The following is a 16,740-nucleotide window of genomic DNA, read 5'->3' as shown; positions in this document are numbered from 1 at the left end:
CCCCACATGACATGGTTTTCGACAACACCATAGCACAACCACCTCTCTGCACTCTTTCACCAATCTGATCAACCAACATAGAAATAATAATAACTTTGTATCTGCAATATTTCTAGACCTCTCCAAAGCATTTGACATGGTTTCACATTCCTACTAGACACCTTGACATCCCTGTCCTTTGCCCCTTCCGCTATAGCCTGGTTTAAAAGCTATTTGTCAAATAAGCAACAATCTGTCCAATGGCAAAGTGTACTATCCCCCTTACTCCCAACTACCATAGGTGTACCACAAGGCTCCATATTAGGCCCACTTCTTTTCTCCATATTTACCAATAATCTCCATACCACCACACAGCATGCTTCACTTATATAATATGCTGACAATTCAACTCTTATCTGTTCAACTCCATCACTTCCCACCCTACAACAACTCACCCAGGAATCTTTTAGCTCTGTGGAAAGTTGGATCACTCAGATCCAACTTATCCTAAACTCTAACAAAACCAAATTACTACTTTTCACCCCCAACAAAACGATTTCCACCCCTCTATCCTTCACTATTTCCTCCAAAAATGGCACTATTATCTCTCCCTCTGACCATACCAAAGTCCTAGGCATTGATAAAAATCTACACTTCGATGTTCCCATCTCACAAACTATCAAAAAAGTCCATAAAAAAATGGGAACACTATATAGGCACAGGAAACCCCTCTTGAAACAAGTACAGATTATCCTAGCCCAAACTCACATCTTGTCTACCCTAATGTATGCTCCTCCAATTCTTACCCAGCTTAGAAAACTTGACTTTGCCAGGCTCGAATCACGTTATAATAAAATCGCCAAGTTTGCAAACAGCTCCACCTTTAGAACCCACCATTGCCAGGCTCTAAGGGAACTGCAATGGCTTTAACTTCCCCAGCTACTAACCTATCACCAATTAGTCATTGCCTACAATGTGGTAACACATACAGAAAAAACCCTGCACTAGGCCAACTTCTCACCCACTATAATACAAATCGTCCTCTCCGATCTTCCGACAAACCCCTCCTCTTTATCTCTAGAGCTAACAATACTGCAGGAAAAGCACTGTTCTCCCACTCCATAGCTAGAACCTGGAATAATCTCCCTCCTGCTCTGATTTCTGCCCCTACCTCTTCTCACTTTAAAAAAAAATCACTTAAAACACACTTAAAGAATAAGTGGCTATAACCATGCATTACAAAGTCCTCAAATTATTCCACGTATATACCTCACTTCCTAATATATCTACTGTAATATATATTACAGTCTAGGTCTTCTCCTAATGCTGATTGAATTTGTATACTTACTCTGTTATTAACCATGTGGTGGGCGTGCTGCGGTAGCGTTGTCGCCTCACAGTAAGACGCTGAATGGTTCGACTCTCAGCTAGAGCGTCTTCTGCGTGGAGACATACGTGACTGGGCGTACCTTCGTTGAAGGTTGTGTGTTAGGGCTAGCAACTCAGCACGTAAAAATCAACTGCCAATCATTAGCGGACCGGAGTTCCGCTGTGGTGACCCCTAACCGGGAAAAGCCAAAAGACACAACAACTCTGTTATTAACCATGTGTAATTATTTTTTCCTGTATATATAGGTCTTATGTCTTCTGCTGTATACTGTATTTTAACATATTGTTTGAAAATTCTCTGTATACTGTATTTTAACATATTATGTAAAATTTTACTTACTGTGGAGCTTTTCTCCCTGGGCATATGCTGAAAACAGACCTGTGTCCATTCGGACCATCCCAGGTTAACAAATGCAAAAGGGAGCTAGCACCCTCCCCCACTTTAATTATTTTTTTAACAGTAGTTAATGCAATATTTTCCCCATATTTGCACACCTTCAAGCTCTTTTCTTGGCTGAACCAAAACGGTGAATAGAATAATTACAATGACAATGGATTCATGTAATGTTGATAATCCAGTCAATATAAGCATGATATTCCAAGCTTTCTATTTGTTTTTGGGAACACTAGATGCTGGTTTTCTATGAATATAAACAAGATTAAAGTAAATTCCACATTACACTGCAGTCTCATGTCACTTTTATGGGATGGTGGTGGGGTTGGGGGTGGGCAGGGTATTTTATTGTACTTTGTGGCCCTCAAGTTAGCAGGAAGGTGGCCAAAGTACCCAATGACACTGAACTGCTGGCCACCATTGTTGCAGACTAAAATTCATATTGTTCTTACATATGATAAGTGTACACAGATCTTGGTTAAAATTATTACACAACATACAAAACATTAAAGAACAGGCAAAATAACCTGCAAGCTTTCAAGGCAATGTTTAAATTATAATGGTTTGAGCTCAGACACCAGTATAGTAAAGATGAGTTTTAGTGTAAGGGTTATCCCAAGTTATGATTTACATCATTAACCAATACAGACTCAAACGATAATACAACAGACACTTTAATGGGAAAATCACTCCACTACACAATCTTCTTCTTTTGGCTTTTCCCGGTTAGGGGTTTCCACAGTGGATCACCTGTCTGTTCATGACTGACAATGGAGTTTTACGGTGTTGAGTTACCAGCCTGTTGCCCAACCTTCCACAGAAGGCACACACATGCACGCAGTCACACCTAGGGCCAGTTTAGAGTGTCCAATTCACCTACAGCATGTCTTTGGGATGTGGGAGGAAACCGGAGCACCCAGAGGAAACCCACGCGATCACAGGGAGGACATGCAGATTCTGCACAGAAGGCACCCCAGCCGAGAATCGAACCAGAGAACCTCTTGCGATGAGGTGGCAATGTTGACCGCTGCACCACTGCGGCCACCCACTCCACTGCACAATAAAGTCCCCTAATCACTAAGGCATTTTTACGAAATACTGACTAAAGCAAGACAAGGGCGTCAGGAGGTAGAAACACTGCCATAGTAAATTTATAGTCAATACACCATAGAGCAAGTGCTTTTTTGGCTCCCTATGCTTAATTTTAACATGATGCAGCCATGCATTTTTGCTTTTTGGGGTGGGGGATTGATACTTTGTAAGATTAGGCATGCATGTATATCTTTTATGAAAAATGAAGCTCTAACTGTGTGGTCAGAACAAATAAAAGTCCCACAAAGGCTTCCAGACAACTGACATGGATTGAGTCATGTTTTGGTGACACCAGGCACATCCAGCTTACAGGGAACAACTCAAGTATTATCATCTCTAGCATCACAATGTAGGGTTTTGTATTTCTCAAACCTGCATTGCAATGCAGGTCTTCGTACTGGTGCAAGTTTCACTCTGTGGTGGTCTACACCTGTTTCATGCATCTTGAGGTGTTGGCTGTATTAGTGAAAAGTTAAAAGTACACTGATGAACTGGCAGCTACAATACAGGTGGTTCAGCAGCATTTTGAAGAGTAAATCAAAGGAGAAAATGGAAGTAGACATCATTGTGCTAAATTGGACAAGAATTCTGGGAAAAAGATGGGGAAATAAATCAAAGGAGGAAGAGATTTGCAGAATGGCTTGACCTGCCAGAGCAGAGTGGTTTGAACTAGTAAAATGATGACGATTCTGTGGGAGGAAGATGACATCAGTTTGTTAGTAGTAACAGGAGGAAAGCCTTGGTGAAGGGTCTGGCCAAATGAAATGTCTTGTGAACTAAAATCATGATATGCGTTGTAAGAAATCCCCACTTTAAAAGTATAAAAGTGCTATTTCTTAGCTGAGAAATATGTCTGGGTTCGAGCCATTTGGAAGAATACACTCACTATAACCTTAATTTTAACTATAATGGCGGGCTGGAAGGAAGCTTAACTGTGCTATGAACCTTTTTGTTAATATATCAAATGCATCACTTTTTGGTACCTTGAGGAGCAGCTCATTACAAAAGTGCAAGACTGACTGTTTTGTTAAATAGCTGACTGTGTTTTACAGCTGGTAATATTTTGGCTGGCAAACAGAACTTAAGCAACACATGCTAGATGCCAGAACATGGGGAAAGAAGTCAGTAATGTGGTGTTGCTCTTATAAACTCTAATTGAAGGCAATGTACTAATAATCTGTGTGAGATAAGGACTTATAATGCACAGACTATGACTGCTAAGGGGTGCACTGTAAACATTTGTCACAAGTGGAAAAGATATTTTTGTTTCAAGTCTACCATTTGGGCAGCTAACTTGCTTATTTTTCAAGTGGGTGTGCTTGAGGGGTTACAATTAAGTCTCAAGAATGCATCTGTTCACATACAGGTCTGTTAAAGGAGGATTATACGTGATTTGGAACTCTCTTGTGATACAGCTTGTATTTTGCATAAAGCAATGCAATCATCTGCAAATTACAGTGTATACTATAGTGCCGAATGTTGGCAATGTAAAAAAGTAAAAGAAAGTCAGCCTGCTTTCCTGGAAGGTTATTTAAAAATATATTGTGTAAATTCCTTCCCCTCCCACTATTATCTCCATGTACCCCACACAAACAAAATTATGCTGCTAATGCATCAGGGCAGGCTTCCTTCGGAGGTGGACAAAGGATGAACCGCTACTAAAACTAGATTAGGTGTATACAAAATGTGGGGTGCATCTTGCAGGCATGCCCCTCAGCTGTCCCTGATTTTCAGGAATGTTCTTAACTTTGTCTCAGATTTTTAGAGTCTTAAAGTTTCTGATTTTGTGAATGAGCGCTGATGATTATAATAAGCAAATAGTTCCAAACATTACAGTTTAAGACTTCTTATAATTTAGAAAATATGGGATAATGCACTTTTGGTTACTCTAGCAACATTCTAATAAAGTGCCAACAGTATTTAAAAGTGTCCATAATTTGTGGCCTTTGTCCCTGATTGTGTTCCTAATTTGTAGCCTTTATCCGTGACTATCTTAAGCTTTGTCACTGATCCTTGATATGATAGTTTCAGAGCTAGGAGTGCAATGAGAACGCAAGAAGGCAAAAATTATTTCTACAGTTAAGCTACAGCAATTGCAGCTCTTATGGCTATACTTTTAAGAAATAGTTAAAACACTAAAATTCAGGAGTTAAGGATGAGATAGTACAAATAATAGTGAAATGTGTGTGGGAGTAGATAAGACTTGCTGGACTCTTCTGTAACTTAAGAACTGAAGCAATGTTAGCTGCTAGAAGTTTTTAAACACAGTAGTCTGTTAAAAGTGCAATTACTTGGGTTAAAGCATGGATGCTGTATTCCAAAAGCTTTTTTTAAGTTTTTTTAAACAATAGCCTAATGGTTAAAGGGCTATTTAATCAGCAGTGCAGGGACCTCTCCTCTTAATTGTACAAAAAGATGGGCTACACCTGTCACCCCTGGGCTTTTGGATATTGGCAAAGGCTCTTGCTACCCCCATAGTGCCTTTTTTAGGCAAGGCTCAAAAGACAAACCCACCTCCATAGGTATCACAAGGGATAAGAAACTAAGAGTAATGCTGCTCAACGCCAGAAGTCTAAACCTCAAGATGCACGCACTCGAAACTCTCCTTAGCATGGAGAACATCGATATCTGTGCAGTAACAGAAACCTGGTTCAGGGCTCCCGAGAGCACCCCAGCACTACCAGGTTATACCTCATGCCATGCTTTTCGGCCCCAAAACTTGGACCGAACCACAAAAGGAGGGGGAGTATCGATATTCATCAAAGATACCCACACCTCCAGGTTGGTGGCAAAGCACGAAGCATCAGAGACTATCCATGTGCAACTAACAGTGGGTAAAACTGCCTTCCAGTTTATAGCCTGCTACAGACCACCCTCCCAAACCCAGGAACCCCACTCGGCCTTTCTGAGAACACTGGAAAATATGAAGGTCTCTCCAAACACCATTATATTGGGCGACTTCAAATACCCAAACATAGACTGGGAGCATTACTCTAGCTCCAACACCCTAGCCCAAAGGTTCCTAGAATTTATAAACTCAAATGCTATGGAACAACTTGTTACCACTCCCACAAGAGGGAAAACATACTGGACCTGATCATCACCAACATGGGGACTCTATGCTCCAGACCAGAAGTGTATCCCTCACTGGTAAGATCAGACCATAAACTAATCTCACTGGATATTCACATCCCGACCCCACCCCCTGCCCAGAAAACCACAGTGAAAAACTTCTCTAAAGCAAATTTTACACTCCTCAAAACTGAGGTGGAATCCTTCAAAGCCCCCGGGCCTGTGGAAAATACGGCCGAGACCGCAGAATCCTTTATAAATGCATTCTATGAACACCTTCAGGAATGCATGGATCATGCGATCCCAAATAAAACCAAGACCCAATCCTCCAAAGGCAGACGTCCTGTCTGGTGGACCCTAGCCATAAACAAACTATACAATAGAAGGAGGAAGCTACTAAATGATAAAGCAAAATCCCAAAAAGGGAAGGCATCACTGATCAGTATTAGCAAAAAACTACGGGCACACATAAAATTGTCTAAGGCCAGCTTCGAGAGAAAAATTGCACAGGACACTAAGGATAATCACAAGGCTTTCTTTAGTTATGTTAGGAACCTGGGTGGTAATTCCCAGATATGCTCAGAATTAGTCCAAAATGACAAAAATACACCGAACCCACAGACATTGCCAACATCCTAGCTGACAGGTTCAGCGCAAACCCCCAACAAAGGGCAAATATCTATCCCAGCAGAGTGCTGCTCCCTTGACATCTCAGATGCTCAGGTAAGAGCCGCCCTCTCCAAAGCAAAAACACAGCATCAATGGGACCAGATGGTGTCCCGGGCTGCGTCCTACATGAACTCAAAGAAGAGCTAAACCCAAACATAAAACTACTGTTCAATCTCAGCCTTACTACAGGATATGTGCCCAAAGAGTGGCGTACAGCAACAGTGGTCCCTCTCCATAAAGGTGGTGCCTCAACGGATCCTGGAAACTATCGCCCCATAAGCCTGACTAGCTTGGTCTGCAAAGCTATGGAAAGGATCATCATGGACCTCATAAATAAAGATATTGGGGACCTACAAACACTGGATCCTACCCAGTTCGGCTTTGTTAAGGGCAGATCCTGCCTCTTAAACCTGGTTGATTTCTTTGAAACAGTCACCAAGGCCATTGGACGAGGGGAAGGTGGTCCACACAGCCTACCTGGACCTCGCAAAAGCCTTCGATACAATACCCCACTCGGGCATTATAGATAAGCTCACCAGCTTAAATATAAACCCCTATGTCACTAGATGGATTGCAAACTGGCTCAAGGACAGAACCCACATGGTTAGAATTGCTGGAGCCATGTCAGACTCCAAACCAGTTACAAGTGGTGTCCCACAAGGCTCAGTCCTGGGACCTCTCTTGTTCGGTATATATTTCTCGGAGGTACAGGCCAACACGGAAGGACTGTGGCTGACCAAGTTCGCAGATGACTGCAAACTGGGTGCCATAATCGACTCTCCAGCCGACACAAGCATCCTCCAAAAGGGCCTCATAGAAACAGACAACTGGTGCCAGAGCCATGGCCTCAAGCTAAATGCCAAAAGTGTATAGTCATCCCCTTTGGCAAAAACAAAGTGCCCACAAATTACCACATAGGTGGAAATCCATTAAGTACAGAAGAAGTAATTAGGGACCTGGGGACCCAAGTTGATAGCAATCTCTCATTTGACAACCACGTGGCCAAAGTGGTTAGAAAAACATTTTATATAGCCCACCTAATCATGAGGGATTCACATCTAGATCAGAGGAGGTCATCGTGCCTCTTTACTCATCCCTCATCAGGCCCATAATTGAGTACAATGCCCCTTTTGGGATGTACCTTACCAGACACCTGCAGCAACTGGAAAGACCCCAAAAGTACCTCACCAAGAGGATCAAAGGGCTCAAACAGATGCCATATGCTGCTCGGTTAAAGAAACTCCAGCTCTACTCAGTGGCATACCGCCTGTTCAGAGGTGATCTGTGCCTGACGTATAAAGCCATGTCCAACCCGGAATTAATGGACATGCTGCACCTCAGAAAATCCAAATCCCATCGAGCTACGCGCTCGAGAGACTTGAACCTCAGCACTGAAATAAATAGGACATGCTGGAGGGACAGATTCATAACCCAGAGGCTCCCTTCACTCTGGAATAAAATCCCAGTCCAGGTTAGGCAGAGTCCCTCATTGACTCTCTTCAAGAGGAATCTTGATGAGTGGATGGGAGATCGTAGGTTTACCCCGGGTATCACTTCTGTGTCACTGTTAGATAGAGGCACAGTATACTAACCTCGAAAAAGGGCATAGCAAAATAAATTTAAAATGGGTGGCGAAAGCCAAACACATTCTGGCTAGGCTTATAAATGCCCTAGGGCAGATAGCCTAGTATGAACCTATGAACCTATGAAAGCTGTTAAACTGAGTCTTGCTTGATGTTTTTTTCTATAAAGGGGCTTATGTATACCATAATATCTAACAAGGCTTTGTGGGCTTACCTTGGCAACCACTCACTACTGTTCTGACAATCTGACTGGGCTAAATACTGGTAGTACGTTTAGAAGGGTGACAAAGTTAGTCATTGAAGATGCATGAAATACAATTCAAAGAATCATGATTAAGAGAGATGCTTAAAATCTGAGCCTCTCTCTTGAGCACTGGGATAATGCTTTTTGATTTAAGTACACGGCAGCCAGAAGGGAATGTTTTAAACAGGTATGAAAAAAGGCATAATACAGTGGTATAAATATAAAGACAGCATAAAATAAGGGGGTATAAGAGCTAGCCGAGGGTACTGATGGACTGGCTATGATGTCAGGGAAGGAGGACAGAACCAAAATCAGGGGAATGTTAGATCTGACTGTAGGAAGTGGGGGAGATGATTCAAGTAGTCTTCCCAGACTAGGAGCAATAGAAAAAGAAGGGCAATATGTTACAGGGGTATACACAGAGGGGTCATTAAGGGAAGAGGATAAAGACATAATGAAGAGATGACAGTTGACAACTGACCACACAATTGGGGGAATGTGCAGTTTTTTGAGACATCTGTATTAGGAAGGAAGGAATGAAGGAGAGTTTGGTCAGGTTAAGGTGAAGGGGGTTAGGACTATGAGACCATTGCAGCCAAAGTTCACTGTAATAGCTGTCTCTCATTTCCAGATGCAAAGGAGGGTTTAAGAGGTTCCTCTACTGGAAAAGGTGGGAAGAGATGGAAGCAGCCATATATCTAGGAAGGCATGTGTAAAATTAAGGAAGGTATGCATTTCAAAGACTCAAACATCCATCTAAAATAAAAATTTGAATGCTGTTTTAGAAATAGGGTGATGAGAATGGGGAGCAGACGAGACATGCCTAAATAAAAACATGGTGCCTAAATAAGGACAAAGACATGGTGCCTGTATAAGGACAAAGACATGACACCTACACCTGCTGCCAGCTGATCATCCTAAGTTAGGGTCAGGAGTCATTATTTTGAGAAAAAAGTCTGGATGAAAAAACAGAAAAAAAAGAGGAGAGACTGAGGTAAATGGGTGTTGGTAAGGTGAGGGATAATACAAAGTTAGGGAAATCCATTACCTGATTTATATATGGGCAAAAATAGAGAGAATGATGGAGTAAATGCAAAAATGAGAAGGAAGAATATTTGTTAGGCTAAAAAAAATCATCTGGATTATAGCTGAATAGGACAATAACTGTATGGGGGGTATGAAGCAAGGAAAATTATTCCACTGGTGAAAGAAATGAATAGTTTGCTGGACACCAGTGGGGTGATACATGTGGAGGGGATGGGACTTGCACAGTACTCCCACTTCCATAATATATTGCAGCCTGAGAGGACATGTGGTTGGGAACGTACAGCGGTAGAAGATGCCTTATTAATTGTAAGGTGCAGAGATTGCTGCCCTGCGGTGTGTATGGTAGTGGAGGGAAGATGACAGTAGATTAATGAGGTAGACAAAAATTGGTGCTGCATGAGATACCATCTGAAGTAAATTATGAATCAACAATTAGACAGGTACGGAAGAAGAGGTAAGACATTATGGGCCTCAGTTAAACGGCTTGCTGTAAGATGTTTATTTATTTATTAGTATTTGTTAATCAGGAAGGTCCACTGGGTCAAGTGACGCATTTTCATGGAGGCTTGAGGAGAAAAGCTCCACAAAACAATGTATAATACAAAGACAAAAATACACATAGATTACAAAAATGATGACATATGATTATCAGTAGAAGTGCATACATTTACAACAATAAAAAGTGTCTCATAGTAATAATTATATTGAATACAATATAATAGTCACTGTATAATAATGAAGCTGATAAAAATGAAGCTAAAAAAAGAAATAAGAAAAAATAAAAACAGAAACAGAAGTGCAATCATTAACAGGCAAAAAGCAGAAATGTTCATTTCTTAGCTGTTTGATGAGGATTGTATTTGAAGTAGTAAAGGTTTTATGTGAAGAGGGGTAGAAGGGGTTATGGTGGCTTAAAGTTTATTGTACAAGAGCAGGTGGGGTTGTTTAGAAAATGTTGTTTTAGTGCAGGTTTTAAGGCTTTGAGTAATTCGAGTTGTGTGATGTGCAAGGGGATGGCATTCCACATCCTAGCAATGCTCTGTACAATGGAGTACAGACACTGACCAGCTCTCTTATTAGGTTTGGATACCTTTAAGAGATACTTATTAGTAGACGTGAGTGTGCAGGTAGGAGTGTATGTTTGAAGAATAGAATGGAATGCAACAGAATGTTGGGAAGCTACAATGAGGAAGGAAGGAAGATAGGACAACTGAAGCATGCACAAAAAGAATTTGAGGGCCTTCTTAAGAGAATTTGGAGATGAGAACGTGGAATGAGGCTAACAGGACTTGAGTAAAACAGGTTAGTCTGATCGGACAAAGTCAGTTTATATGAAAGATGTAGTGATAATAGGAAAGTTGAGAAAGTTTTGACCTGTAAACCGGAAAGAGAAAAAAAACTAAAAGGAGCCTAACAGTGGTGGGGAGAACAATATACAAACATGGATTTGTGGACCTATTTTTAGCCAGGTGGAATGAGTCCTAGAAAATGTGGGCCTGACATGTGGAAGGGTTGATAAAAAGACTTATAAAGAATGAAGGGGTTGGGAGGGTGGCCTAATGGGGGGTTGGGAGGGTGGCCTAATGGTTAAGGTGTTTGCCCTACAAACACAAGGTGCGGGGTTTGAGTCTCACAAGGGATAATTGGCTAGGCTTAAAATGGCTCGCAAGGGCAGTTAGCTTAGTACTGATCTATGAACCTATGAAAAGGATTTTAAGGCATCAGAGAAAAGGAGGAACTCTACAATTCTATTAAGTTGGAGAAATAAAAGAAAAAAGGTGAATGATGCATTGCAGGCAAGGAAAGATCAGTGTTGGGTATCATTCTTGGAGAGATATAGTGCCCAGGATCATCAAACTGTTCAACAACATAAAAGAAGTAGGTAGACATAGTAAGAATGCAGGAAATGATTATGTTGCGCACCCTGAAAGTTAAAGAGGAAGTCCTACCATGTGGTGTCCTGTATACATTTACACTGATATAGCAGGCTGCTACACTGATCACAAAGGTACTGATACATTGGCAATTTCTTTACTTACACAAGAATACACACATTATTCATAATCATATTAACACATTACGTTTTGACCCCAGGAATTGTTATATAAAACAAAATCAACTTTTTTCTTTTTCCCAGTTGACCATAATATATACATTAGCAGTAAATACTGTCTGCTTGACAATGTGACCCACATGATAGCCTTAGCAAATCAAATATTTATTATATCAAAAAGTCAGATTACATGTTCTTAAATATATAATCAATGTAGCCCAAATACCTGTTATGTGCTGGTAATCCCCAAAAGAATAATGTATGTGTCACAATATAACATAAAACATTTTTTTCAGGAAAACACAATACATTTGTGCTGCGGTAGCGTTGTCACCTCACAGTAAGATGCTGTCCAGTTCGATTCTCAGCTAGAGCGTCTTCTGCGTGGTGACATACATGAATGGGTGTGCATTGTTTGAAGGTTGTGTGTCAGGGCCGGTAACTCGGCACGTAAAAATCAACTACCAATCATTAGCGGACCGGAGATCCGCTGTGGCGACCCCTAACCGGGAAAAGCCGAAAGACACAACAACAACATTTACAATACATTTGCTCATTTACAGGAATCTTTCCTGAGTCAAGCCCCATCTGAAGGCTCTCAAAAAATATTATCCTTTTTTTAATCTCCAAAAAGGACCTCATCAGATGGCTACATTACTGGTAATACCAGGCCCTTTTATTCTGTGACAATGAAGGACAGGTATTCCTGGACCAGGTGGGAATATTATGGCCGATTCAATCCTGTTCAGCAAGCCCCATCATCCCATACATTCCCCAGGGATGACTAGTCAGGAGCAGGCCAGACTGCAAGTCCAGAAGGATGGCCCACCCTGTCCCCAAGAAGAGCACCACCACCCCAGTAGCTCACTGAACTCATCGGATGTCCTCTGAGGACACCTTGATTGACAGATGCAAGTACACCTTAGCAGAGTAACTTCCCCTCAAGGCCTATACTCCATTGATGAAATACCTAGAATTGATAATTCTGTTAAATTAAGAAATAATGGCAGACAAAGGATCAAACTCAGGGACATGTCTTTAAATATTGCTCTAATTTAGGTATAAGGTTAGCAAAACAGGTTTTGAATCAACATACATTTTCTGAACAATAAGAACCATGAAAGTTTAATGTCTTTCATGACTGAATGACTGCAGTCCACACTGATTAACCAGAAAATCAAAACTTTTACAAGAGACGGCAAAAATATAAGGTAAAATTAGGGATGCTCTGCAAAACTCGGGGACTGTTGAGAGATAAGAGATGAAGTACATAAAGAGAGGATACATTTTGGAGCTATTTACATATTAGGATAGCACTGTACTGCAAGTATAAAGGATTTCAAGCACGGACCTCTGTGGTAGTAGTTGAAGGAAGACAGTAGATGACAGGCAATGGAAAGCAAGACATTATTAAGGCAATGTGTGGACATCTGCCAACAGCAAGTGGGAATCCCCTCGAGAAATTAAGGCCAAGATGGGAGAAGCACTTGCCAAGGAAAGCGGATGATGAGGAAAGGAGGAGGTAGAAATGGGGTTGGGGTTGCAATGAACAAATTAGAGAAGCCATACTGATGATGACTAATGGAGTAGGTTAAAAGCTAGAAAGGGAGGAGGAACTGAGCAAAGTATAGAAGCCAAGCAAAGGATGATATTGAGGTGGTTCAACATAAATAGAAAACTGCTACAGAAAATTCTGATTACTGTGAACTACTGAGGAGAAAAGAACTGCAGAGAAGGGCGGGTGGATCAGTTGTACTCACAACATATGAATTCCCACAAGTACAGTCATTGTACTGAGGAATACTAAGAGGATGTGGAGACCTAGGGGACATGCTCAGCTTTAGCTCAAGCGAACTGATTAGCTTATGAGACTGAATGTGGAAACTGATAGGAGATAAAATGATTTGGTCCAGACAGTGGTGAGAGTAGTGAGATATGTATAGCTAAGGAACTGGAGTGCGGAAGAATGTGACAGAGAGGTGGAAAGAAATGTAAGAAGCACAGAAACAGGCAAAAATGCTAGTCTTCATGCATACTGTATGAGAAAGAGGTGTAATCATTTGTGGGAAATGGGAGGTATCGATTCATAGGTTGGTACTAATCATGCTGTCCAATAGGCCACTGGGGAACCTAGACCAATGTCACAAATGCTCCACAGAATTGTTTGGTTAAGTGACTTGCTCATTTTCATACAGTAGGCAAACAGTGGCTGAGGGAATCAAACACTGGACTACAAGAAGCAGCTTGTTAATAGCTTGTGCCTTTAATTCTCATCTCTTACTGCTGACATTATTTGGAATGTTGCTATATCCAGTATGAGAAAAAGGTTAGTTAAAAGCAGAGTAAGAAAGGGATATTAGGTGGAAAGGAAGTATGGAGTATCATGTAGTAAAGGGAGAAGGTGACCATTACAGGGAACAGACATGGTAGGGTCCCTGGTCCTAGCAAGTTGTTTATATTGCATAAATACTTAAAAATGAAAATGAAAATAAAAAACAGCCACCAAGGACTAAATGTAGGTCTTCACTTTTTAATAAAACACAAAGGCACAGAACCAAATAACTAAGCGCTTTCACCAGGCATAAACCACTGGCTTCCTCAGAGTCATTTGGTATTGCATAAAACACATTTAAATAAGTAAACAATCAATTGATTAATTACTACACTAATCAAACAAAAACATTTTTATATCAAAATTGATTAATTAAAAATCTCCATAGATACCCACCCATTCAAACAACCTCATATTACCATTGTGACTTTGCAATGGACATTAAATAAAAATAAAAAAAAGTTTTTTTACAGTCTCTTATGTTCAAAGGCAGAATTACCAGTATTATACCACACACATATATATATATATATACATATATATATATATATATATATATATATATATATATATATATATATATATATATAATATAACAATAAATAACCAAATTAATTTATAATATGATATGACTAATACAGAAGGCTTTACGTGAACAAAAGTTCATCAAAATATTGCTATAAAAATAAAACATATTTACCGGGTAACCCACAAACCCAATCCTAATTAGTGATTGCCCTGACAGGGTATATGTCTCCAATAATATTAAAACAGATTCAAGTGTCAGTTTTGGTGCTAAAGTAGAAACTATATTAGGGAGGAAGGATAGCGTTGGCCATCTCACTTCCCTGTGAGATTACTGCTACAATAGGGAAGAGATTTTAAAAATGAGGAGAGCAGGCCCTCTGCATGAGGTGCAGATCTTCCTGGACATGTAAGCCAACCTGTTGAGGAAACCATTGCATACTTGTCTCTGGGGGCATTGAATTGGGTAGGTCATCCTCCTTTGTCTCATAATGTGATAGAGATTGTGCACCATTACATCTCACCCCACCCCCCACTCACCATGATGTCAACAAGAAGGCACATGCTGGCTGGCAATAGGCCACGAGTGGGTTCCAGCAGCTGGAGGTCTATGGAAATGAGTATACAAAATAACCATCAGTATCCTTTTTCCTGGCACTACTCTTAGTTCTTTTAAAAGAATAACCAAGAACCAAGTTTCAGGATCAGAGTCGTGAGATATTTGGGAGTGAAAATCGAGTGCAAGATCCAGAATTCCTCAGGGAAGCAATCTTGAAAGCTGAAACACATTTGTTAGTTTTTCCTGATGTTTTTTTTAACCTAGTAGTGCTGTTAGAAACATACCTGACTACTTGGAGGATAACCAAATATTTCAGCTTTAGGGTTCTTCATCGTACAAGAGACAGAGCGGTTCATGATACGGTTCATGCGCAGGTCAGGCACACCCAGCTTTCCCTTTAGCACAGAGTCCTGGATTATTGGAAAACTAGGAGACCTAGAAAAGAGAGGTTACAGTAAATAAGCATGCAAAACAGCAGTCCATCCAAAATGATGGTCTGCCAGGTTCCCTACAACGTTTTTTCCGATTCAGAATCAAAAGCTTTAATATATTCAGATAGTTTATTTATTTATTTATTGACGGGGAAAGTCCACTGGGCTCAAAGACCCATTTTCAGTGGAGGTCCAGGGAGAAAAGCTCCATACTACTGGGTAACTAAAAAAACAAAACAAAAAAATGGAAGAGTCCTTGCAATGAGCTGAAGCAATTTAATTTTGAACCTGTTATCCACCTGTTTATTGTTACCTAACCAAACTGTTAAGTTCAGTTTCCTTACAAAGTGTTTGACATCCATAATCACTTTAGCCACATTCATGTGTTGGCTTGGTACAAAAGTATATTCCTTAGCTAGTAAATCCACTACAATCGGATCAACATTGCAAGATGAATAATTAAAAATGTTAAAGTCACCAGTCTTATTAGTGATGATGTTCAAGCCATTAGTAAAATCAGTGGTTATCGCTTGTTGAAGCGCTGTTTGTTCTTGGGTCTCTGGTATGACTTCTGCTTCAGGATAGCTCCTGTATGCCTCACCTTGTGAAAATTTTGATCATTGCTCTCTCGATTACAATGCGTTTCCGTGACATTTTTAACATTATTCAATTCACTGATACGTTCACATCGTCTCAAGTCATAACCAATATTATTATTACATACAGAATTAGTTCTTTCTTCTGTTAAAGTAATTTCTGTGTTTATTGCATTCGGCAAACAGTCATTTTCCTTATATGCCCCTGCTGTAGCTCAGGTCTGAGATGGAGGGAGGCGAGGGTAAGCCAAGCCTTGTTCATAAGCCACACAGTCATGGTTTAATTTTTTAAGTTGGTTACTTTTTAATTTCTCCATATATTGATCTAAGCTTGTAAAGATCCTTGTATATTCATACTTATACCTAGAAAAGTCATTATCTGCCTTAATTTTATTGTCAAGTTCAGTAATGTCTTTGGCAAAGGCAGAAAATCAGTGCAGAATAATGTTTTGTCATGAGTTCCATAAGTTCAAACCCATGTTGATCAAAAAGGCTCAACAATTCAAGATGAAAGGCTGAATCTGGTATCAGTCCTGTAGGGTACTGATATGAACATAACCCTTTTGGAACAATTCATGACTGTAAGCACTCTTTAAAATATGCTACTTCTAGTTGTAATTTTTTTCAGTTTTAAAAGTTTATAGTCAAATTCTTTAAGTTTCTCTGGAAGAGAAAGTGCACTGTCCTGCTCCTGTGTTGTGCCAACGGCCAGCTGCCCCTGCTGTGCTGTTGATGGATTCCTTAAGAATTGAATAGGGCTATTCAGCCTCTCGCT

The 16,740-nt window shown here is 40.4% G+C and overlaps 1 protein-coding gene across 4 annotated transcripts in view; it reads right to left on the bottom strand.

Annotated features, from left to right (window-relative positions):
• Nucleotides 1–16,740, bottom strand: part of PARP6 (poly(ADP-ribose) polymerase family member 6) — a 1,412,227-nt gene that overhangs the window by 783,932 nt on the left and 611,555 nt on the right. For all 4 annotated transcript variants that reach the window (XM_044077510.1, XM_044077512.1, XM_044077511.1 and 1 more), the window contains one exon: nucleotides 15,223–15,373. In XM_044077510.1, the coding sequence (XP_043933445.1) occupies nucleotides 15,223–15,373 (151 nt within the window). The remainder of the gene's footprint in view (nucleotides 1–15,222; nucleotides 15,374–16,740) is intronic.

This window comes from Protopterus annectens, chromosome 7.part0 (assembly GCF_019279795.1).
Source record: "Protopterus annectens isolate FY-2018-M chromosome 7.part0, PAN1.0, whole genome shotgun sequence".
Taxonomy (NCBI): Eukaryota; Metazoa; Chordata; order Ceratodontiformes; family Protopteridae; genus Protopterus; species Protopterus annectens.
Note: the sequence above shows the minus strand (reverse complement) of the source record. Positions and strands in the feature narration are given on the sequence as shown.